General features: G+C 49.9%; 1 protein-coding gene across 1 annotated transcript in view; it reads right to left on the reverse strand.

Annotated features, from left to right (window-relative positions):
- Positions 1-27,020, reverse strand: part of PUS1 (pseudouridine synthase 1) — a 56,179-nt gene that overhangs the window by 22,565 nt on the left and 6,594 nt on the right. Inside the window, exons 2-3 of the mRNA XM_075322120.1 lie at positions 22,187-22,464; positions 18,534-18,671 (exon numbers count right to left, since the gene is read on the reverse strand). Coding sequence (XP_075178235.1) covers positions 18,534-18,671; positions 22,187-22,405 — 357 coding nt within the window. The 5' untranslated portion in view covers positions 22,406-22,464. The remainder of the gene's footprint in view (positions 1-18,533; positions 18,672-22,186; positions 22,465-27,020) is intronic.

Below are 27,020 nucleotides of genomic sequence, written 5' to 3' on the forward strand. Positions count from 1 at the left end.
CTGCGGATTTATCTAGAAAATCCAGATAAATCCGTAGGTTTTCCGCGGCACAATCTGCGGGTACGTTGTCCCGTGGGCACATAGCCTAATGGGAAACTATAGCTAGATTCTTATTGTCTGAACTGTAGGCTGCTGGTAATCTGAGTCTGACTGTGTGACTGCAGCCAAATAGTATATCCAACAAGACCTGTGGCATATCAGAGAAAACATATTCTGAAAAGCCAGCCAGAGACTACAGTGAGCATGTGTCAGTCACCTGGACTGGAGAGAAGAGGGATGCCTAACTAATCATGTCTCTCCCTATGCTTCATAGCTGGTGTTTTTTATTATACTATATACTATACTATACTATATTACAAGGGCTGTCCACTATTTGGATAACTGCTTCTTAATCTTAATCACTAAATTCCCCCTCTCCCCTTCCAAGTTAAAAGTAACACTATGGGCTCACTCACACAAGCGGATAAATCGAGTGCAAACTGATAAGATTTGTGGGGGTTTTTCCCCAGCTGTATTGGGCATAAGAAAAAAAAATGCTGACTTTGACTTTGAAATTGGTACAGTGTGAAAAAAATAAATAAATCTGATGTCATATGGACCATCAGTATGAGATCCAATGTGTACGGATACATTACAATTCTGTAAGATGAGAAACTGTAAATGGTCCTGTAAAGAAGGGAATTTTGTTTACTTACCGTAAATTCCTTTTCTTCTAGCTCCAATTGGGAGACCCAGACAATTGGGTGTATAGCTACTGCCTCCGGAGGCCACACAAAGCACTACACTTAAAAGTGTAAGGCCCCTCCCCTTCTGCCTATACACCCCCCGTGGGATCACGGGCTCCTCAGTTTTAGTGCAAAAGCAAGAAGGAGGAAAGCCAATAACTGGTTTAAAAACAAATTCGATCCGAAGAAACATCGGAGAACTGAAACCATTCAACATGAACAACATGTGTACCCGAAAAAACAAAAATCCCTAAGAAAACAGGGCGGGTGCTGGGTCTCCCAATTGGAGCTAGAAGAAAAGGAATTTACGGTAAGTAAACAAAATTCCCTTCTTTGTCGCTCCTAATTGGGAGACCCAGACAATTGGGACGTCCAAAAGCAGTCCCTGGGTGGGTAAAATAACACCTCGTGATAGGGCCGAAAAAACAGCCCTTTCCTACAGGTGGGCAACCGCCGCCTGAAGGACTTGTCTACCTAGGCTGGCGTCCGCCGAAGCGTAGGTATGCACCTGATAATGCTTGGTAAAAGTGTGCAGACTCGACCAGGTAGCCGCCTGGCACACCTGCTGAGCCGTAGCCTGGTGCCGTAATGTCCAGGACGCACCCACGGCTCTGGTAGAATGGGCCTTCAGCCCTGAGGGAACCGGAATCCCAGCAGAACGGTAGGCTTCAAGAATTGGTTCCTTGATCCACCGAGCCAGGGTGGATTTGGAAGCTTGCGACCCTTTACGCTGACCAGCGACAAGGATAAAGAGTGCATCCGAGCGGCGCAGAGGCGCCGTGCGGGAAATGTAGATTCTGAGTGCTCTCACCAGATCCAACAAATGCAAATCCTTTTCACATTGATGAACTGGATGAGGACACAAAGAAGGTAAGACGATATCCTGATTGAGATGAAAGGGGGATACCACCTTAGGGAGAAACTCCGGAATCGGGCGCAGAACCACCTTGTCCTGGTGAAACACCAGAAAGGGAGATTTGCATGACAGCGCTGCTAGCTCGGACACTCTCCGAAGAGACGTGACCGCTACTAGAAAGGTCACTTTCTGTGAAAGGCGAGAAAGGGAAACATCCCTCATAGGCTCGAAAGGCGGCTTCTGGAGAGCAATTAGAACCCTGTTCAGATCCCAGGGCTCTAACGGCCGCTTGTAAGGGGGGACGATATGACAAACCCCTTGCAGGAACGTGCGTACCTGAGGAAGTCGTGCTAGGCGTTTCTGAAAAAATACAGATAGCGCTGAGACTTGTCCTTTAAGGGAGCCGAGCGACAAACCTTTATCCAAACCGGATTGTAGGAAAGAAAGAAGAGTAGGCAATGCAAATGGCCAGGGAGAAACTCCCTGAGCAGAGCACCAAGATAAGAATATCTTCCACGTCCTGTGGTAGATCTTGGCGGAGGATGGTTTTCTAGCCTGTCTCATGGTGGCAATGACCTCTTGAGATAATCCTGAAGACGCTAGGATCCAGGACTCAATGGCCACACAGTCAGGTTCAGGGCCGCAGAATTCTGATGGAAAAACGGCCCTTGGGACAACAAGTCTGGTCGGTCTGGTAGTGCCCACGGTTGGCCTACCGTGAGGTGCCACAGATCCGGGTACCACGACCTCCTCGGCCAGTCTGGAGCGACGAGGATGGCGCGGCGGCAGTCGGACCTGATCTTGCGCAGCACTCTGGGCAACAGTGCCAGAGGTGGAAACACATAAGGTAGCCGGAACAGCGACCAATCTTGAACTAAGGCGTCCGCCGCCAGAGCTCGGTGATCGTGAGACCGTGCCATGAAAGCCGGGACCTTGTTGTTGTGCCGGGACGCCATTAGGTCGACGTCCGGCATCCCCCAGCGGCGACAGATCTCCTGAAACACGTCCGGGTGAAGAGACCATTCCCCTGCGTCCATACCCTGGCGACTGAGGAAGTCTGCTTCCCAGTTTTCCACGCCTGGGATGTGAACTGCGGATATGGTGGATGCCATGTCTTCCACCCACGTCAGAATCCGCCGGACTTCCTGGAAGGCTTGCCGACTGCGTGTTCCTCCTTGGTGGTTGATGTATGCCACCGTTGTGGAGTTGTCCGACTGAATTCGGATATGCTTGCCTTCCAGCCACTGCTGGAAGGCTTGTAGGGCAAGATACACTGCTCTGATTTCCAGAACATTGATCTGAAGGGTGGACTCTTGCTGAGTCCACGTACCTTGAGCCCTGTGGTGGAGAAAAACTGCTCCCCACCCTGAAAGACTCGCGTCTGTCGTAACCACCGCCCAGGATGGGGGTAGAAAGGACTTTCCTTTTGACAATGAAGTGGGAAGAAGCCACCACCGAAGAGATTCCTTGGCCGCCTGAGAAAGGGAGACGTTCCTGTCGAGGGATGTCGACTTCCCGTCCCATTGGCGGAGAATGTCCCATTGTAGTGGACGCAGATGAAACTGCGCGAAAGGGACTGCCTCCATTGTTGCTACCATCTTCCCTAGGAAGTGCATGAGGCGTCTCAAGGGGTGTGACTGGCCTTGAAGAAGAGATTGCACCCCTGTCTGTAGTGAACGCTGTTTGTCCAGCGGAAGCTTCACTATCGCTGGGAGAGTATGAAACTCCATGCCAAGATATGTTAGCGATTGGGTCGGAGTCAGATTTGACTTTGAAAAGTTGATGATCCACCCGAAACTCTGGAGAGTCTCCAGCGCAACGTTCAGGCTGTGTTGGCATTCCTCTTGAGAGAGTGCCTTGACCAGCAGATCGTCCAAATACGGGATCACAGAGTGACCTTGAGAGTGCAGGACTGCTACTACTGCTGCCATGACCTTGGTGAAGACCCGTGGGGCTGTCGCCAGCCCGAAAGGCAGAGCTACGAACTGAAGGTGTTCGTCTCCTAGAACGAAGCGTAGAAAACGCTGATGCTCTGGAGCAATCGGCACGTGGAGATAAGCATCCTTGATGTCTATTGATGCTAGGAAATCTCCTTGAGACATTGAGGCGATGACGGAGCGGAGGGATTCCATCCGGAACCGCCTGGTTTTCACGTGCTTGTTGAGCAGTTTTAAATCCAGAACGGGACGGAAAGACCCGTCCTTTTTTGGCACCACAAACAAATTGGAGTAAAAACCGTGACCTTGCTCCTGAAGAGGAACAGGGGTCACCACTCCTTCTGCCTTTAGCGTGCACACCGCTTGCAGAAGAGCATCGGCTCGGTCGGGAGGTGGAGAAGTTCTGAAGAATCGAGTTAGAGGACGAGAACTGAACTCTATCCTGTACCCGTGAGACAGAATGTCTCTCACCCAACGGTCTTTGACCTGTGGCAGCCAAATGTCGCCAAAGCGGGAGAGCCTGCCACCGACCGAGGATGCGGAGAGAGGAGGCCGAAAGTCATGAGGAAGCCTCCTTGGTAGCGGGTCTTCCGGCTGTCTTTTTTGGGCGTGACTGAGCCCGCCAAGAATCTGAGCTCCTCTGATCCTTTTGAGTCCTTTTGGACGAGGAGAATCGGGACCTGCCCGAGCCTCGAAAGGACCGAAACCCCGACTGTCCCCTCCTCTGTTGGGGTTTGTTTTGTCTGGGCTGAGGTAAGGATGAATCCTTACCCTTGGACTGTTTAATGATTTCATCCAAACGCTCACCAAACAGTCGGTCACCAGAAAATGGCAAACTGGTTAAGCACTTTTTGGAAGCAGAATCTGCCTTCCATTCCCTTAACCACAAGGCTCTGCGTAAAACCACGTAGTTGGCGGACGCCACTGCCGTACGGCTCGTAGAGTCCAGGACAGCATTAATCGCGTAAGACGCAAATGCAGACATTTGAGAGGTTAAGGATGCCACCTGCGGAACAGATGTACGTGTGACCGTGTCAATCTGTGTAAGACCAGCTGAAATAGCTTGGAGTGCCCATACGGCTGCGAATGCTGGAGCAAACGACGCGGCGATAGCTTCATAGATGGATCTCAACCAGAGCTCCATCTGTCTGTCAGTGGCATCTTTAAGTGCAGCCCCATCTTCCACTGCAACTATGGATCTAGCCGCAAGCCTGGAGATTGGAGGATCCACCTTGGGACACTGGGTCCAGCCCTTGACCACGTCAGGGGGAAAGGGGTAACGTGTATCCTTAAGCCGTTTGGAGAAACGCTTATCTGGATAAGCGTGGTGTTTCTGGACTGACTCTCTAAAGTCAGAGTGGTCCAGAAAAGTACTTAATTTACGCTTGGGATACCTGAAATGGAATTTCTCCTGCTGTGAAGCTGACTCCTCCACTGGAGGAGCTGGGGGAGAAATATCCAACATTCTATTGATGGACGCTATAAGATCATTCACTATGGCGTCACCATCAGGAGTATCCAGATTGAGAGCGGTCTCAGGATCAGAATCCTGATCAGCTACCTCCGCCTCATCATACAGAGAGTCCTCCTGCTGGGACCCTGACCAGTGTGATGAAGTCGAGGGCCGCTCATAGCGAGCTCGCTTAGGCTGTCTGGGACTGTCGTCCGTGTCAGAGCCTTCACCCTGGGATGCATGGGACACCCCCGGAGCCCGGAGCTGTTCCAACTGAGGGGGACCAGGGAGCAATGATTCAACAGTGCCCATGGTCTGAGTTACTGGTCTAGACTGCAAAGTTTCTAGAATTTTAGTCATAGTCACAGACAATCTATCCGCAAAAACTGCAAACTCCGTCCCCGTCACCTGGACAGTATTCACAGGTGGTTCTCCCTGGGTCACCTCTAGCAGAGGCCCCGGCCGAGCAAGTGCCACAGGGGCCGAGCACTGCACACAATGGGGGTCAGTGGAACCTGCCGGTAGAGTAGCCTCACATGCGGTACAAGCAGCATAGAAAGCCTGTGCCTTGGCACCCTTGCTTTTTGCGGATGACATGCTGTTGTCTCCTCTGAGCAATCTAGGAGGGTATATAGCCAAGAATCACCAGCGACCGTACAGTGCAATGTATAGCATGCAAGCATAAAAATACAAATGTACACTTCGGCACTAGTGGGGTCAGCACCAGAGGTGCCGCTTACCGCCCGCTCAAACGCGGGTGTGTGGTCGCCAGAATCCCGTGTCTGGGTCTCCCAGAACTTGTCTCCCCTCTCCAGCTCAGACTGCACACAGGAATGGCTGCCGGCGTTCTGTGAAGAGGGGCGGACCGTGGGCGTGGCTCAGACAAAGTGCGGGAAACTGGCGTCCCACTGTGTCCAGTGTGAGGGCTGGAGTATGTAAAGTAGACTCCAGCCCTCTGCGCTGATGTTCTGTACAGCGTCCCGCCCTTCCCCTGACTGGCAGGCCTGGGGGCGGGAACGAAGCAAAACTAGGCCGCAAAAGCCGGGGACTCGAGTAATAAGCGCGGCCGTCATACATGCACGGCCAGCGCGGAAGTCCCCGGCGCACCACAAGTCCCAGCCGCGCCGCAGCGTAAACTGACAGCAGCGGCCGGCGCGGCAGTTCCCAATACATTAACTCACTCAGCAGAGCTGTAGTGAGTAGTGGCACAAGCGCGCAGCGCTGTTGTCCCCGGCGCACTAACACACCCAGCAATGCTGCAGTGTGTCTGCGCGCGGTCTGTACGGGGACACAGAGTACCTTGACGTAGCAGGGCCATGTCCCTGACGATACTCAGCTCCATATCCAGCAGATTCCCCAGCGGCTGTGGATGGAGCACGGTCTCAGTGCCTGGAGACCGGTAAAATCCCACTTCACCCAGAGCCCTAAGGGGGATGGGGAAGGAAGCAGCATGTGGGCTCCAGCCTCCGTACCCGCAATGGGTACCTCAACCTTAACAAACACCGCCGACAAAAGTGGGGTGAGAAGGGAGCATGCTGGGGGCCCTAGTATGGGCCCTCTTTTCTTCCATCCGACATAGTCAGCAGCTGCTGCTGACTAAACAGTGGAGCTATGCGTGGATGTCTGACCTCCTTCGCACAAAGCATGAAAACTGAGGAGCCCGTGATCCCATGGGGGGTGTATAGGCAGAAGGGGAGAGGGGAGGGGCCTTACACTTTTAAGTGTAGTGCTTTGTGTGGCCTCCGGAGGCAGTAGCTATACACCCAATTGTCTGGGTCTCCCAATTAGGAGCGACAAAGAAAGATTAATAGCTGCTTAATATATAATATAAATATATATATATATATTTATTATATATATATATATATATATATATATACATACATATATACATACATACACATACACACATGACAAAACAAAACAGATTACATTCCGACAGTACATGGTGTACAAGTGAGAAAAAAAAAAAATCATCCAACTTTTCTGGATGAGAATGGGGCTGATTTTTTATACTGTGGTGTGACCCCAGCCTAAGGGCTAAGCCACACGGCGAGAAAATCGGTGCGAGTGGAGTGCGATAAAACATCGCATTCCCCTCGGACCAATTCTAGCCTGTGTGTCAGCACACATGGGCGATTATTTTCTCAGCCCTAATCGGACTGAGAAAACAATCGCAGCATGCTGCGATTGTAATCCGAGACTCTTTCTCTCGCACCCATTCAAGTGAATGGGGCGAGAGAAAAATCGCACTGCACTCGCGGTACACCGGTGTACTGCCAGTGCAATGCGAGAATGTCTATAGCCGGCTACACAGGCGAGAGGGAGAGAAATCCCTCCCTCCCCTCCTGAGTGCCGGCCCACCCCCCGCAGCTGAGGTCTGCTCGCACGAACGGACCTCAGTTGCAAGGACACAAGCATGAGACTCGGCTCTGCTGTACTGCCAGCACGAGCCGAGTCTCATGCAAGGGGATCGCAGTAGTCCCCGTGTGGCCCCGGCCTAATACTCAATTCCACTGCTGGCCCCACTCCAGCGCTGTCAGCACTGGCACTCATGGCTTGCATGACTTTATGTCTTGTGATCTTTGTGGCCAATCAGCGTCCGCTTCACTATCCTCTCCTTCAGACTAACCAGTCATGCTGAAGAAATGAGAGAGCAGCCACAGTTGCTGCGGATGTCAATAATATGCGAGCCCCTGGAGAGCCAGCGCTGACACCATTGGATTGGTGCCATCACCAGAGGAGAGTATAGGTGTTATTATTTTACTTGGGCCAAACACCGTGATTGAGAAAGGGGGCTTTCCAAGTAGTAGATGACCCCTTTGAAGACATATCTGGCTGCAATCTTGAAGCCTCTGAATTGTACTGCGTGTGGTTCAGACATCATGAATTTAGTGAAAGGTTCCATTTATCTGAAAATCCATATGCAAGCTTGTTTTGATAGTCGTGAAGGATTATTCTCATTTTGTGTCTAAGGCTATGTGCGCACTGGGAAATGGAATTTTCTTCAGAAAATTCCGCATGCTCTCAAAGATTACCGCACCCGCGGTAAAAAACCGCGGAAAACCGCACCCGAAAACCGCATGCGGTTTGCCGCGGTTTGCTGCGGTTTTACCGCGGTATTATTCGCGGTATTGCCGCGGTTTTGCCGCGTGCGGGTTGGGATGTGCTTTATTGCATTCAAAGCAATAAAGCACATTGAAAAAAAAAAAAAAAAAGTCATTTAATTCTGAGATAGTAGATAGACAGAAGAATAGATAGAGGGATAGATAGACAGACAGAGGGATAGATAGATGACAGATCGCTGCATTTCCCACGGTCGGCAGTGAGTTCACATTACCGGCCGTGGGAAATGACCGGTAATTACCTCTGCTGCTTTCATTCAGCGCTGTGTCTGTGACAGTCGCGGCTGGATGGAAGCAGAGCAGGACGTCGGAGCGGTGGATTACGCCGGAGCTTTGGTAGGGGAGGGGTTAATAAAATGGTGAACGAGGCTTGTTTGTTTTATTTAAAATAAAGGATTTTTCGATGTCTGTGTTTTTTTCACTTTACTTACGGGTTGATCATGTCAGCTGTCACATAGACGCTGCCATGATCAAGCCTGGAGTTAATGGCGGTGGTCCCCCACCATCATTAACCCCTTGTATTACCTTGCTGCCACTGCTACACGGCGGCAAGAAGAGCCGAGGACACGCCGGTGCTGCCGCATAATGTATGCGACAGTGCCGGGGCAGCTGCGGCTGATATTCTCGGCTGCCGGAGGGGGAGTGAGGCGGGGGACATTACCCCTGCCCCTCTCCCTCCCCAGCCTGAGGATACCGGGCCGCCGCTGTGTGCTTACCTCGGCTGGAAGGTAAATATGCAGCGGAGCCCACGTTCTTTGTTTTCTATATTTCCGTTTTCTTTCTATGTGTTCTATGTGTGTGATGTCTGTGTGTGTCTGTGATGTTTGTGTGTCTGTGATGTGTGTGTGTTTACTCTCTGCACGGCTTCCTCTTCCTGTAATGACATCACTTCCCTGCAAACCGCAGACAAGCGATGCACATTACCGGAGGTAAACCGCGAAATACCGCAGGGAATAACGCAGGAAAACGCAGTGAACTGCACAGAATTTGCTGCCTGCGTTATTCCCTGCGGGATTTCATGATTAACATTGGAGTTAATGGAGTGAAATCCCGCAGCGATGTGCGGAAAAGAAGTGACATGCACTTGTTTTTGCTGCGGGAATCCCGCAGCAAAACATGCAGCTGTCAAATTCCGCCCAGTGCGCACAGGATTTTTTTTCTCCATAGGATTTGCTGGTGATTCACTGCAGAGATGTTATGAACATTTTCTGCAGCGAAACATGCAGCAAATCCGTGGAAAATCCGCGGCAAAATCCGGTAAGTGCGCACATAGCCTTAAGCAGCACAACGCTCAACAGTCTCTTTCACTTCCTTGCTGCTAGGGAATGAGGACTCCTCCATGAAATACACTTCTGGTTTAGTAGCTTTCAGCTAAGCTTACCCTATAACTGACACTTCAGGTCCGTCTGTGGCTGGTTCTGAAATCTAAACTATTCTCACTATACTTGTATACAGAGATACAAAACAAGCACAAAGGCCAAGTTAGCAAAGAAGAGAACTGCTCTGGAAAATGCTGATTGTGAGGGCCAGGGGGGACGAGGATTCTGCAGAATGGAGGACAGCTGAGGCTGAGAGGGTAGAGGAGGTAAGCAGCTAACTGATGTATAGAAATCAATCGGCTGGATGTGGCAGGGATCTAAGGAGTTAAAGAGGACATTTCACCAGTTTGAGCATGCATGTTAAACCACAGACATCATGGAATAGTAGGTGCAGAGCTGAATATAACTTCTTTTTTTCCATTTAATTACACTGCTGTGGAGATATTATCTTGTAAAGTTTAGTTTAAAATTTATGTAATTTATGACAAGTTAAGGGCGGGGGGGGGTTTGAGTTCCCGCTTACCAGAGATTTGTCTTTGGGGATGTATACTGCTCCCCTGTATGACATTGGACAATTATAAGACTGAACAAACACGTCATGGAGAAATTAAAATAGCTTATAACAGGCGCTCTGTGTGAGACATGTAATGACAGGCAGCCTATTCTTACTACAGAGTTGGGTGTGATTACAAATTGCTGTGAGCAAACCAGATATTACGAACACATCTCACAGCAGTCAGCGTGGGAGGTGGGGAGTTTAGCTGAGCTGACAGCACAGTGAAGAGCGCTGCAGAAGTGTTTATAATGAGACAAAGCTCAGCTCTACTGTACTACCCCTCTCCCCATATTGGCTTCTGTAAAATGAAAGGTGAAAAGAAGGGAATTTTGTTTACTTACCGTAAATTCCTTTTCTTCTAGCTCCAATTGGGAGACCCAGACAATTGGGTGTATAGCTATGCCTCCGGAGGCCACACAAAGTATTACACTAAAAGTGTAAAGCCCCTCCCCTTCAGCCTATACACCCCCCGTACTGCTACGGGCTCATCAGTTTTGGTGCAAAAGCCAGAAGGAGGAAAAAATTATAAACTGGTTTAAAGTAAATTCAATCCGAAGGAATATCGGAGAACTGAAACCATTTAACATGAACAACATGTGTATACAAAAAACAGGGGCGGGTGCTGGGTCTCCCAATTGGAGCTAGAAGAAAAGGAATTTACGGTAAGTAAACAAAATTCCCTTCTTCTTTGTCGCTCCTAATTGGGAGACCCAGACAATTGGGACGTCCAAAAGCAGTCCCTGGGTGGGTAAATAATACCTCATAATAGAGCCGTAACGGCTCCGTCCTACAGGTGGGCAACTGCCGCCTGAAGGACTCGCCTACCTAGGCTGGCATCTGCCGAAGCATAGGTATGCATCTGATAGTGTTTCGTGAAAGTGTGCAGGCTCGACCAGGTAGCCGCCTGACACATCTGCTGAGCCGTAGCCTGGTGTCGCAAGGCCCAGGACGCTCCCACGGCCCTGGTAGAATGGGCCTTCAGTCCTGAGGGAACCGGAAGCCCCGAGGAACGGTAAGCTTCGAGAATTGGTTCCTTGATCCACCGAGCCAGGGTTGATTTGGAAGCTTGTGTCCCTTTACGCTGGCCAGCGACAAGGACAAGAGAGCATCGGAGCGGCGCAGGGGCGCCGTACGAGAAATGTAGAGTCTGAGTGCTCTCACCAGATCTAACAAGTGCAAATCCTTTTCACACTGGTGAACTGGATGAGGACAAAACGAGGGTAAGGAGATGTCCTGATTGAGATGAAAAGTGGGCAAGGCAAATGGCCAGGGAGAAAACGCCTGAGCAGAGCACCACGACAGGAATATTTTCCACGTCCTGTGGTAGATCTTGGCGGACGTTGGTTTCCTAGCCTGTCTCATAGAGGCAATGACCTCTTGAGATAATCCTGAAGACGCTAGGATCCAGGACTCAATGGCCACACAGTCAGGTTGAGGGCCGCAGAATTCAGATGGAAAAACGGCCCTTGAGACAGCAAATCTGGTCGGTCTGGCAGTGCCCACGGTTGGCCGACCGTGAGATGCCACAGATCCGGGTACCACGACCTCCTCGGCCAGTCTGGAGCGACGAGGATGGCGCGGCGGCAGTCGGCCCTTATCTTGCGTAACACTCTGGGCCACAGAGCCAGAGGAAGAAACACATAAGGAAACTGAAACTGCGACGAATCCTGAACTAAGGCGTCTGCCGCCAGAGCTCTGTGATCTTGAGATCGAGCCATGAATGTTGGGACCTTGTTGTTGTGCCGTGACGCCATTAGGTCGACGTCCGGCATCCCCCAGCGGCAACAGATCTCCTGAAACACGTCCGGGTGAAGGGACCATTCCCCTGCGTCCATGCCCTGGCGACTGAGAAAGTCTGCTTCCCAGTTTTCTACGCCCGGGATGTGAACTGCGGATATGGTGGATGCTGTGGCTTCCACCCACAGCAGAATCCTCCGGACTTCCTGGAAGGCTTGCCGACTGCGTGTCCCACCTTGGTGGTTGATGTAAGCCACCGCTGTGGAGTTGTCCGACTGAATTCGGATCTGCTTGCCTTCCAGCCACTGCTGGAACGCTTTTAGGTCAAGATACACTGCCCTGATCTCCAGAACATTGATCTGAAGTGAGGACTCTTGCTGAGTCCACGTACCCTGAGCCCTGTGGTGGAGAAAAACTGCTCCCCACCCTGACAGGCTCGCGTCCGTCGTGACCACCGCCCAGGATGGGGGTAGGAAGGATTTCCCTTTCGATAATGAGGTGGGAAGAAGCCACCACCGAAGGGAAGCTTTGGTTGCTTGAGAGAGGGAGACGTTCCTGTCTAGGGACGTCGGCCTCCTGTCCCACTTGCGTAGGATGTCCCATTGAAGAGGACGCAGGTGAAACTGCGCGAAAGGGACTGCTTCCATTGCTGCCACCATCTTCCCCAGGAAGTGCATGAGGTGCCTCAAGGGGTGTGACCGACCTTGAAGGAGAGATTGTACCCCTGTGTGTAGTGAACGCTGTTTGTCCAGCGGAAGCTTCACTATCGCTGGAAGAGTATGAAACTCCATGCCAAGATATGTCAGTGATTGGACCGGTGTCAGATTTGACTTTGGAAAATTGATGATCCACCCGAAACTCTGGAGAATCTCCAGAGTAACGTTGAGGCTGTGTTGGCATGCCTCTTGAGAGGGTGCCTTGACCAGCAGATCGTCTAAGTAAGGTATCACTGAGTGACCCTGAGAGTGGAGGACCGCAACTACTGTAGCCATGACCTTGGTGAAAACCCTTGGGGCTGTCGCCAGGCCGAACGGCAGTGCCGCGAACTGAAGGTGTTCGTCTCCTATGGCGAAGCGCAAGAAGCGCTGATGCTCTGGAGAAATTGGTACGTGGAGATAAGCATCCTTGATATCGATCGATGTTAGGAAATCTCCTTGGGACATTGAGGCGATGACGGAGCGGAGGGATTCCATCCGGAACCGCCTGGTCCTTACGTGTTTGTTGAGCCGTTTTAGGTCCAAAACAGGACGGAAGGACCCGTCCTTCTTTGGAACCACAAACAGGTTGGAGTAGAAACCGTGACCCTGTTGCTGAAGAGGAACCGGGACCACCACTCCTTCTGCCTTCAGAATGCCCACCGCCTGCAGAAGAGCCTCGGCTCGCTCGGGAGGCGGAGATGTTCTGAAGAATCGAGTCGGAGGACGAGAGCTGAACTCTATCCTGTAACCGTGAGACAAAATGTCTCTCACCCAACGGTCTTTTACTTGTGGCAGCCAGGTGTCGCAAAAGCGGGAGAGCCTGCCACCGACCGAGGATGCGGTGTGAGGAGGCCGTAAGTCATGAGGAAGCTGCCTTGGTAGCGGCACCTCCGGCGGTCTTTTTAGGGCGTGATTTAGACCGCCATGCGTCGGCGTTCCTCTGATCCTTCTGAGGCCTTTTGGGCGAGGAGAATTGTGACCTGCCCGCACCCCGAAAGGACCGAAACCTCGACTGTCCCCTCCTCTGTTGGGGTGTTTTTGGTTTGGCTTGGGGCAAGGATGTTTCCTTTCCCTTGGATTGTTTGATGATTTCATCCAATCTCTCACCAAACAAACGGTCGCCAGAAAATGGCAATCCAGTTAAGCACTTTTTGGAAGCTGAATCTGCCTTCCATTCCCGAAGCCACAAGGCCCTGCGTATTACCACCGAATTGGCGGCTGCAACCGCCGTACGGGTCGCAGAGTCCAGGACAGCATTAATAGCGTAGGACGCAAATGCCGACGTTTGAGAGGTTATGGACGCCACCTGCGGCGCAGACGTACGTGAGTGCGTCAATTTGCGCCTGACCAGCTGAGATAGCTTGGAGTGCCCATACGGCTGCGAATGCTGGAGCAAAAGACGCGCCGATAGCTTCATAGATGGATTTCAACCAGAGCTCCGTCTGTCTGTCAGTGGCATCCTTGAGTGAAGCTCCATCTTCCACTGCAACTATGGCTCTAGCCGCCAGTCTGGAGATTGGAGGATCCACCTTGGGACACTGAGTCCAGCCCTTGACCACGTCAGGGGGAAAAGGGTAACGTGTATCCTTAAGGCGCTTGGAAAAAACGCTTATCTGGATAAGCTCGGTGTTTCTGGACTGCCTCTCTGAAGTCAGAGTGGTCCAGAAACATACTCTTTGTACGCTTGGGAAACCTGAAACGGAATTTCTCCTGCTGAGAAGCTGACTCCTCCACTGGAGGAGCTGAGGGAGAAATATTCAACATTTCATTGATGGACGCAATAAGATCATTCACTATGGCGTCCCCATCAGGAGTATCAAGGTTGAGAGCGGCTTCAGGATCAGAATCCTGATCAGCTACCTCCGCTTCATGATACAGAGAGTCCTCTCGCTGAGACCCTGAACATTGTGATGATGTCGAGGGAATTTCATAGCGAGCTCGCTTAGTCGGTCTGGGGCTGCGGTCCGTGTCAGAGACCTCACCCTGGGATCCATGAGACACCCCGGGAAGACATTGCTGTTCCAACTGAGGGGAACCAGGGGACAATGATACCACAGTGCCCCTGGCTTGAGATGCCGGCCTGGACTGCAAGGCTTCTAATATCTTAGCCATAGTCTCAGAAAGTCTTTCAGTAAAAACTGCAAACTCCGTCCCTGTCACCTGGACAGTGTTAACAGGTGGTTCTCCCTGGGCCACCCCTAGCAGAGGCTCCGGCTGAGAAAGTGCCACAGGGGCCGAGCATTGCACACAATGAGGGTCAGTGGAACCTGCCGGCAGTATAGCCGTACATGCTGCACAGGCAGCATAGTAAGTCTGTGCCATGGCACCCTTGCTATTTGTGGACGACATGCTGTTGTCTCCTCTGAGCAATACAGGAGGGTAAATAGCCACAAATCAACAGTGCACCCTACAGTGTAAAGTATAGACTATAATCATATAAACTATAAATACACTTCTGCACTAGTGGGGCCAGCACCACAGGTGCTGCTTACCGCCTGCGCAAAGCGTTTGTGTGGGCACCAGAATTCCTGCCTGGGTCTCTTTGAGCTTGTCTCTCCTCTCCAGCGTTAGCAGAGCTGAGAGGAATGGCTGCCAGCGTCCTGGGGAGAGGAGGGAGCCGTGGGCGTGACCCAGAAAAGTGCGGGAACTGGTGCCCCACTGTGCAGAGTGAGGGGGGTGGAGTATGCAAAGCATGCTCCAGCCCTCAGTGCTGCCGACCTGTACAGCGTCCCGCCCTTCCCCTGACTGGCAGGGCTGGGGGCGGGAAAAGAATGAGACTAGGCCGCAGAAGCCGGGGACTATAGTTATAAGCGCGGCCGCCGTATAAGCGCGGTCGGCGCGGAAGTCCCCGGCGCACTAACAGTCCCAGCCGCGCCGCAGGGATAACCATGGCAGCGGCGGTCAGCGCGGCAGTCCCCCTACACAAATACACTCAGCGACGCTGAAGTGTATAGTGGCACAAATGCAGTCAGCGCTGCTGTCCCCGGTGCAGTAGCACACCCAGCAATGCTGGAGTGTTGCTGTGCGCGGTCCCCACGGGGACACAGAGTACCTCCAAGTAGCAGGGCCATGTCCCTGAACGATACTCGGCTCCTATCCAGCAGGGTCCTCAGGAGCTGTGGATGGAGCACGGTCTCCTGTGCCTGGAGACCGATGGGATCCCACTTCACCCAGAGCCCTAATTGAGGGATGGGGAAGGAAAGCAGCATGTGGGCTCCAGCCTCCGTACCCGCAATGGATACCTCAACCTTAACAACACCGCCGACAAGAGTGGGGTGAGAAGGGAGCATGCTGGGGGCCCTGTTATGGGCCCTCTTTTCTTCCATCCGACATAGTCAGCAGCTGCTGCTGACTAAGCTGTGGAGCTATGCGTGGATGTCTGACCTCCTTCGCACAAAGCATAAAAACTGATGAGCCCGTAGCAGTACGGGGGGTGTATAGGCTGAAGGGGAGGGGCTTTACACTTTTAGTGTAATACTTTGTGTGGCCTCCGGAGGCATAGCTATACACACAATTGTCTGGGTCTCACAATTAGGAGCGACAAAGAAATGTAAGTAATCTCTGCTCTACTTCCAACACTTTAATCACTCTGCAGTGAGAGCAGACTAAAGGCCGCTTTACACGCTATGACATCGATCTCGTTGGGGTCACGGAATTTGTGACGCACATCCGGCCGCGTTAGCGATGTCGTTGCATGTGACACCTATGAGCGATTTTGAATCGTCGCAAAAACGTTCAAAATTGCTAATCGGTGACATGCCCCCCTATTCTCAATTATTGTTGCTGCTGCATGTACGATGTTGTTCGTCGTTCCTGCGGCAGCACACATCGCTATGTGTGACACCGCAGGAACGAGGAACCTCACCTTACCTGTGGCCGCCGGCAATGAGGAAGGAAGGAGGTGGGCGGGATGTTACGTCCCGCTCATCTCCACCCCTCCTTTTCTATTGGGCGGCGGTTCAGTGACGCTGCTGTGACGTCGCTGTGAAGCTGAACAAACCCCCTTAGAAAGGAGGTGGTTCGCCGGTCACGGCGACGTCGCAGAGCAGGTATGTGCGTTTGACGCTGCCGTAGCTATAATGTTCGCTATGGCAGCGATCACCACATATCAGCCGTACGACGGGGGCGGGTTCTATCACGCTCGACATCGCCAGCAAATGCTTGCGATGTCGCAACGTGTAAAGCGGCCTTTACTGTCTTTGAATCTCTCACACTAAGAAACCTGCTCTAAGCTCATAGTTTGGGCATGTACTTTTTGTTCCTAGTATGTTGCTGTCTGTCTATAAATGGTCACCGCCATACAGGACAAGTCATGCCCTCAGTGAAAAATCTCTGGTAATGACCTCTTGGACAATAAATTATAGTTTAAATTTACAAGCATATATGTCCACAACATAAGGGAGAAAGCCACCCCTGGTAGTCTGTCTCCTTAGCAACAAGCTATACACTATGCAAGATAAAAAAAAAATCTCATAGGAGAAGCAGATAAACAAAAGCAAGTCAATGAAAAATATTGCAATTTTCATAGTGGCTAACTGTACCAATTTCATTATTTAAAAAGACCCCTTTAACCCCTTAACGACCGCGGGCAGTAAAATTACGTCCTAAATGTCATAATGTTACTGCCCGCGGTCCTCCGGCAGCAGCATGCTGCGATCGGCACACATCTCAGCTGATTTTCACAGCTGAGATGTGTGCCTGCTAGGCACGAGCAGAATAGTTATCTGCTTGTGCCGATTAACCCCTTATATGGCGCTGTCAATATGTGACAGCGCCATTATAAGCGCGATCGCGGTAAAGTTTTACTTACCGCCCGATACCGGAAGTCACGTGACGCGATCACGTGACTTCCGATAGTTGTCATGGTAGCACAGGGTCATGTGATGACTCCTGTACTACACCTGACTTGCTTTCACTTTCGCTGTGCCAGCGGCACAGCAAAAGAGAAAGAGAGCGTATCTGCTGTTTACAGCCTTGTAGCTGTGATCAGCAGATACTGCAGAGCGATCGGAATGCTGATCGCAATAGCCCCCTAGGGGGACTAGTAAAATTTAAAAAAAAAGTTAAAAAAAAAGTTTTAAAAAAACAAAAAAACCTAAGTTCAAATCACCCCCCATTCGCCCCATTGAAAATTAAAGGGTTAAAAAAATAACAAATATACACACATTTGGTATCGCCGCGTTCAGAAACGCCCGATCAAAATATAAAATCAATTAATCTGATCAGTATACGGCGTAGCGGCAAAAAAATTCCAAACGCCAAAACGACGTTTTTTTGTCGCCACAACTTTTGCGCAAAATGCAATAAGAGGCGATCAAAACGTAGCATCTGCGCAAAAATGGTACAGTTAAAAACGTCAGTTAGAGACGCAAAAAATAAGCCGTCACAGCCATAGATCCCGAAAAATGAGAACGCTACGGGTCACGGAATATGGCGTAAAACGTGCGCCACTTTTTTCGGACAAACTTCCGATTTTTTTTTAACCCCTTATATAAAAGTAAACCTATACATGTTTGGTGTCTACGAACTCGCACTGACCTGAGGCATCACACCCACACATCAGTTTTGCCATATAGTGAACACAGTGAATAAAATCTCAAAAACCATACTGCTATCGCACTTTTTTTGCAATTTTTCTGCATTTGGAATTTTTTTGCCGTTTTCCAGTATACTATATGGTAAAACTGATGGTTTCATTTAAAAGTACAGCAAAAAATAAGCCCTCACATGACCATATTGACTGAAAAATAAAAAAGTTACGTCTCCGAAAAAGAATGGCGAAACAAAAAAACGGAAAGCGAAAAATCAGCCGGTCGTGAAGGGGTTAAGGAAGACTTTGCAAATCTTTTATTAGTCTGTCCCTAAGGTTGACAACTTCTTTAACGTTAAAAAAAAAAAAAAAAAAAGACGCAAATAAAAAAATTCACTGCTGGTCACATTTTCACGTCAGAAAAAGGCACAAAGCACTAACCTCCAAATTGGTTTTACACCTTATTAAGGTGACTTTTCCATAGTAGACTAGAAGCATCCCGGATGTGATGGCGATGCTGCTTTTTGTTGATTTTCATGCCACAGGTTATAGTATTAAAAATAACTTAAGGCCTATGATTACAGGCATAAGACCCACCTTATCGGTGCGCGCACATCTCTGAAAGGACATCTTTTTCATCTCGTCGGCATGATTTTCAGGAATACAGCCCGATAGGACAAGAGCCTGCACAAGCACATCTTCAATTGTTTTATACTGTGATGAACCCACATTTCTCTGCAAAACAAGACAGCCAGAAGTCAGCAAGGTTTGGAGAAATGACCCAACCACATGTATGGTAGCTTAAAAGGGTTGTCCACTATTTTTTAATTTTAAAAATGGCCGCAGTAGCAGCAGTGATGTGGAGTCTGAACCGGAAGACAAAGCAAAGAGATGGTCATCCACCACCAAAAGCGAGGAGACCAAAGGGTGACATGGGCTACAGTACTATGCAACTGCAGAGGGCCAGTAGGCAAGTATATCCTTTTTATTTTAAGACAACTACAAGCCCATTATTAAAATAAAATAAAGTGCTGGAGAACCCCTTTAAATCAATGTAAGGTATCCACAAACCCAGAATCCTTTTCATATGGATTCTGAAAAAATGCGATCAGATGATAAACTAGAAAACAGAGGCAGAAGATTGCCAACAGCAATCTCTAGAGGGATTGTCTCATCTTCTTAAAGGGAATACATGATCAGATTCATGGTGCCCGAAACTCCAGCAACATGATCCGGGCACTGGCTGCCCTGCTCCAGCTGACCGATGTGTGTTTTTGCTTATTGCCTAGGTTACGCTCCACTTCTGCCATCTATCAGCAGTGGCTGGTTTCTTAGGCAAGGAGCGCAGCATTTACAGACTCTGATACATAGCCTATAATCTCTGCTCAGAGCCGGTGACCCTGCGCTCCTCCTATGCTGAAGGGGCAGTGCCGTCTCTGCTTGCAGCATTGGAGAGCGCAGAGTGCTAGCCAGTGTGTCAACTGTCCTGGGCTTGGCTGCAGTGTATCGGTGTAAGGATCATGCGCTAGCCCCGAGTCTGCGCATATGTATAAATCTGTGTTATCTCAGGTCCCGTGTTCACCATTGTGTCTTTGAGGTGTATAGAATCCAAAGCAGCGGTAGGAGACTTAGCCGTGCTCTGAACTATGGGGCACTAGGTCTACAATCGGAATACACTTTTACTTGTCTTTTTGCTTGGTTTTTTTTTTAAATCAGGTTCATTACTATTAACCAACAAAATGACATAAAACAGATAACAGTCTATTCCCTTGCAAAACCAGTACAGAGAAAAGGAAAAAAAACGTATTCAGTCACAAACACAACATCTAAGTTACACAATTAACAGTCCATACCCCATCAGTATAGGTCACGAAGTAAATATTCCATTTCAGTATTCTACCCATGATATAAACTACCCCACATTTATTTGAGCAACCAAATATGTCCCAGATACATGTAGTTCACCCCGTTCTAGTAAATTATTAACCAGCTATGAGAAGAAGGATCTGGTCTCCCACACTGTCTTACAGCAGTGCTAAGGAGGGAAGGCCCGAAGTATGCAACCACAACCCCCAGATCTTATAGAACTTCTTGAGTGCATTTCTTTTGAGGTATACCCCCCTCTCCAACCGACGTATAATGTTAACTCTTTCCCTAAGGTCCCCGATGGCCGGAGGAGCCGGATCCAGCCAGTGGTAAGCCAACAGTTTCCTGGCTTGATATAGAAGTCGTGTGATACCGACCGTTACTGGCGAACTCAAATCCAACATCCCCCTCCAGGAGACCTAGGATACATGCGACAGGTCTTGGCTGTAGTCGTATGCTAAAAACTTGCACAATCAGGGCTAATAGTGCCCTCCAGTATTCTTCGATATTCCCACAGGATCACATCATATTCAACAGATTTGCATTATCCCACCCACACCTAGGACAAAGCTCATCCGTCCGGATCCCCATCTCATGTAATAGACTGGGTGCCCTATACACGCTATGCAGTAAAAATAGCTGCAACAGTCGTTGACTTCCAGAAACAGCTAATCTTGGAGTCTGAGACAGGACCTCGTCCCATTGTTCATCTGTCATAGGGCCTAAGCCACTCTCGCACTTCTCTCTAGCTTGCAAAGGGAATTTGTCAAGGTGTCTAGTAGCATCGCTGTGTATAGAGATAACACTGTAGGAGCAGTCAGATGTGAGCACGTGTGTGACTCTCTTGTATACCCACATGGCGTGTCTGTGTCTCATAGGCGTGCCAGAGTTGTAAGTACTGATAGAAGGAACTGTGCGGTATCCCAAACTCAGCTTGGAGTCAAAACTTTTAAGAGTGTTATTTTGAAGTATCTGACAAACCAGATGCACACTCCTACCCACCAACATTCTCCAACCCGAGAGTTTTTGCAACTCTACTAGTCTGTGATTATGCCATAAGGGCCAGTACTCTGTTACTCCTGATATTCCCAGCAACTCCTTACCTCTATCCCACACCTTGTACAGCACTGCCAACGTTGGATGTGATTGTCTATTTTTGGGAAAGTATCCTGCGTCCAAAAGGCCACCGTGTGCCTCCATTTTGCAAGGCCCTGCACCAATTTGCTTCGTCCTTTCCCCATCCCCTAAAATGCTGCATCTGAGCCCCAATATAGTAAATCCATGGGTTGGGGACTGCCAAACCCCCCTCCTCCTTCCCTCTCTAGAGGGTCTCAAGACGAATCCTGGCCTATTGTTTTCTTCCACAAGAGTTCCAATATTGGGGCATTGTGGAGAAGATACAATAATTTAGGCATCAGCACCATTTTTAGTAGGTTAGCTCGGCCAGAAAGAGACAGCGGGAGTCGGCACACAGCATCTATTTTATTCCTAAACTGAAGCAGCATTGGCTCCAGATTTTGAGCATAGTAATCATGCGGTCAGGCACTAACACTATCCCATGGTATTTGAATGTATCCACTGTCGTAATTGGCAACCCCAGAGTAGCGAAACTAGGTGGGAGCAAATCTATAGGAAGCGGAGCTGACTTCTCCCAGTTTATTAGGAGCCCCAAGCACCTTCCAAATTTTTTAATCATACTAATTGCTGGGCCCACTGATGTCCCCACCTCCCTAAGATACAGTAAGGCTATGTGCCCACGTTGTGTTCTGTCCCTGCAGAGATTTCTGCAGCGATTTGAACCGCACACGTGCGTTTCAAATCGCTGCAGAAACAGTCTGTAATGAAAAGCCGATTCCATGCGCTCTGGATGCAGCCTCTCCCATAGACAGAACGGGACCTGCATCCAAAGCGCACGAAAGAAGTGACATGTTGCTTTTTAGAACGCAGCACTTCGGCAGCAGCCGAAGTGCTGCGTTCTAATACGCTGCGTGGGCACGGATTAAGCACAATCTTCATAGATTGTGCTGGGGACGCAGGCAGTTACGCTGCGGTGCAGAACTCAGCGTAACTGCATGAAAGTTCGCTACGTGGGCACATAGTCTAATAGATTGTCCACATAGAGGGAAAACTTTTGCTCGAGAACCCCAAACTCAAATTTTTTAACATCAACGGAGGTGTGAAACATAGCCGCCAATGGCTCAATTGCTGCAAACAATAATAGAGAGAGAGGACAGCCCTGTCTCAAGCCATTAACCTGAATCCTGGCCCGCGGAGAGTCATAACAATATAACCCAGCCTATAAACCTAGAGCCCAGACCCAATTTCCCCAAAACTGCCTGTTTTTCTACATAAAGCAGAGAGCGCCTTTAATCTTCATTATTCACCTGCATCCCATGGTAGCCTTTTCCAGAATACGCCAACAGCAGCACCACTTTCCTCTTTGGATGCTTCTTACTCTGATCGTCATGATCCACTTTGAATCTCTTCACATCATGTCCATTTTCTTCCAAAGTCTCAGATTCCTCTTGGAGACAAGAAGATTTCCTGGTTTCTCCTCCACCGCTTGCTTGTTGTTTTGGCTCTTCGGACAACAGGTCAGCCATGATGAGAAGTTAGGACCCCAGTAACAGGCACAGTGTACCCCAGCTGTCAGGAAGCCTTCCTGTAAGACATAATCATAACGGAAGTAATGATTTGGGTTTAATTCCTGCTGTGCAGAGGTACAGGCGGGCCTCTGCCCGGCCTCGCACACAGGCGGGCCTCTGCCCGGCCTCGCACACAGGCGGGCCTCTGCCCGGCCTCGCACACAGGCGGGCCTCTGCCCGGCCTCGCACACAGGCGGGCCTCTGCCCGGCCTCGCACACAGGCGGGCCTCTGCCCGGCCTCGCACACAGGCGGGCCTCTGCCCGGCCTCGCACACAGGCGGGCCTCTGCCCGGCCTCGCACACAGGCGGGCCTCTGCCCGGCCTCGCACACAGGCGGGCCTCTGCCCGGCCTCGCACACAGGCGGGCCTCTGCCCGGCCTCGCACACAGGCGGCCTCTGCCCGGCCTCGCACACAGGCGGCCTCTGCCCGGCCTCGCACACAGGCGGCCTGCATGGTTATTGCAGCCAGTGATGCCACTTTTTGGAGCCACCTTAGGGAGGATGGACATGTTGTCTTTGGTGCCTATTTTCTGTGCAGAAATTCTGCAGTGTAAGACAGCACCAGCTAAATTAATGGGATTCTAAAAATCCTATCTACACCTTGTGGAGATTTTCGCCATTAATTGACTTGTAGCACTGACTTTAAAATCTGCAGCGTGTCAATTCTTCATGTGGAATTTATTGCAAAACATAAGGGGAAATTCTCAAAATCTGCAGGTAAACCCATATGAACACACTGAGTATTTGGTGAGTTTTCACCTCAGTATTTGTAGGCAAAACGGGAGTGGGACAATCAGAGGAAAAGTATAATAGAAACATGTGCATCACTTCTGTATATATTACCCACTCCTGGTTTTGGCTTACAAATACTGACTACCTAAATATTAACACTACCATGCTCGGGGGTTCTCGTAACTAGTGAGCAAAAGTCCAGATTCGCGCGGTTTCATTGATGCCTAGGTGCCGGACCCAGATCTGAGCTTTTGGGTGCACGATCCAGAACTAGGTAAATTAATTGAAAAATTAAAAAAATAAGAATTAAGTGAGAGTTTCATACTTACGAGACTTGGTGTCAAGGCGACAAACTGCTTCCGGGTCGCGCAATCACTTCCTGTACTGACCAGCTTTCCGTGCTTTCCCCGCCCACCGGCGGTCCTGTCGTCGGTGATTGGTTGCAGTCAGATGCACCCCCAGCCCGTGATAGCGTCTGCCTGCAGTCAACGGCTTTATCTTGGCTGGGTATCAAAATTAGCGGGGACCACATGTTTTGTTTTTTTTTTTTTAAATTATTTGTTTAAATTAAAAAAAGCCACGTGCGGTTTCTCTTACACCTGGGTCACACTTGCGAGAAATTCGCACGAGTCTGACATCGCATCACCGGCATAGCCGCGCACACTTCTGACAGGAGCATGCATGTGTTTTTAGGTACATGCACGCTCACCATACTGACCCGCAGACACTTGCACTTCTTTTCCCGCCCATCGGCCGTCCTGGCGCCTGTGATTGGTTGCAGTCAGCTAACACGCTGACACTCAGGGTGGGGGCGCCTCTAACTGCAACTAATTACACGCGTCGGTGCGCGGTCAAAACAGTGAATATTGAATTGTCGGCTCAGGAAGGGAAAAGTGTGATCCGGAAGGAGTTTGCCGCCAAGACACAGCTTAGGTGAGTACATAGCACGCGCGCTACTACTACTACACCCTTATCCCTTCCACCAACGTTTTTAATCTCCGTATTCTGGTCCCCATTGACTCATATGGGCACTGGATTCCAAAACGGATCGAGGTTGTTTTTTAAATTGAGCAGTGATCCGCCGGTCCTGTTTTTTTGCCAGTCCGATCAGCTCTAGTGATGAGTGAACACTACCATCTGCAATGGGAAAACCGCTCAAGTTCCCCATTGACTTCCATTATATTCGGGTACTCGAGTTGTGCCTACTCGATACAAGTACCAATAACCCAAGCATGGTAATGGTTGGTCACCACTAGTGCTGAGCACAGAACACATGAGCACGGTAGTGCGCACTCATCACTAGTTCAGAGTACCAGACCACGGTAGTGCTCGCTAATCAATATTTACAAGTACCGAGCATGGTTTTGTTCGCTCACCACTAGTTACGAGAATCGAGCACCCAACTATGGTAGTGCTCGCTCATTACTAGTATGAGTACCGAGCACTAGAGTTGAGCCAGTACCAAACTATTCATACTTGTTATACTCATAACAAGCACTATTCGCTACTCACATGAATTCGAGTTACTCGTTACTTTGAGAGTTTTTCCCCATTGACTTACATTGCACATGCTATTCGGAACAAATACATGAGCATTAAACAGTACTCGTTATGAGTATAGAGAGTACGAATAGTTTGGTACTCACTCAACTCTGAGCACCCGAGCATGGTAGTGTTTGCTCATTACTACCGTAGTTCCGAGTATCGAGCATGGTAGTGCTCACTCTACACTAGATACAAGTACCCGAGCATGATAGTAATCCCTCTACACTAGATACGAGTACCCGAGCATGGTAGTGCTCCCTCTACACTAGATACGAGTACCCGAGCATGGTAGTGCTCCCTCTACACTAGATATGAGCACCCGAGCATGGTAAGGCTCTCACTACGCTAGATACAAGTACCCGAGCATGGTAGTTCTCACTCTACACTAGATACAAGTACCCGAGCATGGTAATGCTCCCTCTACACTAGATACGAGTACCCAAGCATGGTAGTGCTCTCTCTACACTAGATACGAGTACCCGAGCATGGTAAGGCTCACTCTACACTAGATACGAGTACACGAGCATGGTAGTGCTCGCTCTGCACTAGGTACAAGTACCCGAGCATGGTAGTGCTCGCTCTACGCTAGATACAAGTACCCGAGCATGGTAGTGCTCGCTCTACGCTAGATACGAGTACACAAGCATGGTAGTGCTCGCTCTGCGCTAGATAAAAGTACCCGAGCATGGTAATGCTCACTCTACACTAGATACGAGTACCCAAGCATAGTAGTGCTCGCTCTACACTAGATACGAGTACCCGAGCATGGTAAGGCTCACTCTACACTAGATACGAGTACACAAGCATGGTAGTGCTCCCTCTACACTAGATACGAGTACCCGAGCATGGTAATGTTCACTCATCAGTAGACACGAGCACCCGAGCATGGTAATGCTCACTCTACACTAGGTACAAGTACCCGAGCATGATAGTGCTCACTAATCAGTAGATACGAGCACCCGAGCATGGTAATGCTCACTCTACACTAGGTACAAGTACCCGAGCATGGTAGTGCTCACTAATCAGTAGATACGAGTACCCAAGCATGGTAATGCTCACTCTACACTAGATACGAGTACCCGAGCATGGTAGTGCTCACTAATCAGTAGATACGAGTACCAGAGCATGTTAGTGCTCACTCTACACTAGATACGAGTACCCAAGCATGGTAATGCTCACTCTACACTAGATACGAGTACCCGAGCATGGTAGTGCTCACTAATCAGTAGATACGAGTACCAGAGCATGTTAGTGCTCACTCTACATTAGATACGAGTACACGAACATGGTAATGCTCACTCTACACTAGATACGAGTACCCGAGCATGGTAGTGCTCACTAGTGATGAGCGAGCATGCTTGTTACTACTCGGTACTCGCACGAGTATCACTGTACTCGGGCTACTCGTCGGGGACCGAGTAATCTCGCGATACTCGTGCTGTACTCGTGGTCTTCATCCCTGCATGTTGGCGCTCTTTTGAGAGCCAGCCCTCATGCAGGGATTGGCTGGCAGACCACTGCAATGCCACAGCCCTGTTAGTTGTGGAATTGCAGTGATTGGCCGGCCCACACAGCGTGACCGAGCCTTTATACCGGCCGGCGCGCTGTGCTCTGCTCACAGCCATCCAGACAGTCAGTGCAGGGAGAGTGTCGCTGCTTCAGGGAAAGGTTTGCGGCCCTTTATAGCTATTTCCGGAGCAGGGCTGCAAACAGTGTGACCAAAAGTCCTTCTCAGGACTATTCTAGTTGTATACAGGCAGGCAGGGTATAGCCAGGTCGGAGTACAGTAGCAGAGTCCTTCTCAGGACTATTGTTGCTGTATACAGGCAGGGTATAGCCAGGTCGGAATACAGGCTAGTGACCAGAAGAGTCCTTGTCAGGACTATTGTAACAGTATACAGGCAGGCAGGGTATATAGCCATTCCTAGTGGTGACCGTATACCAGCCTTCATCATATCTGGGGCTGGTGTACACAGTCTAAAACAGTCCAGATAGTGTCAGACTTCTCAGTAATTGTCGCTCCTAAAAACCTGTTAGGTTCTTATTGCGTCCATGCTTGCATTTACAAACCGCACGTGTGTGCCTGTCGGTGGCAGCGTACAGGTGCACTTGTGTGCGTTTTTCACAAACTATTATATAACGCACAAGTCTAGTGAATACACGTCAGTCAGCAGTGTCTGATAGTGTCAGACTTCTCAGTAATTGTCGCTCCTAAAAACCTGTTAGGTTCTTATTGCGTCCGTGCTTGCATTTAAAAACCGCACGTGTGTGCCTGTCGGTGGCAGCGTACTGCTCC

Source organism: Anomaloglossus baeobatrachus, chromosome 1, assembly GCF_048569485.1.
Source record: "Anomaloglossus baeobatrachus isolate aAnoBae1 chromosome 1, aAnoBae1.hap1, whole genome shotgun sequence".
Classification (NCBI taxonomy): domain Eukaryota; kingdom Metazoa; phylum Chordata; class Amphibia; order Anura; family Aromobatidae; genus Anomaloglossus; species Anomaloglossus baeobatrachus.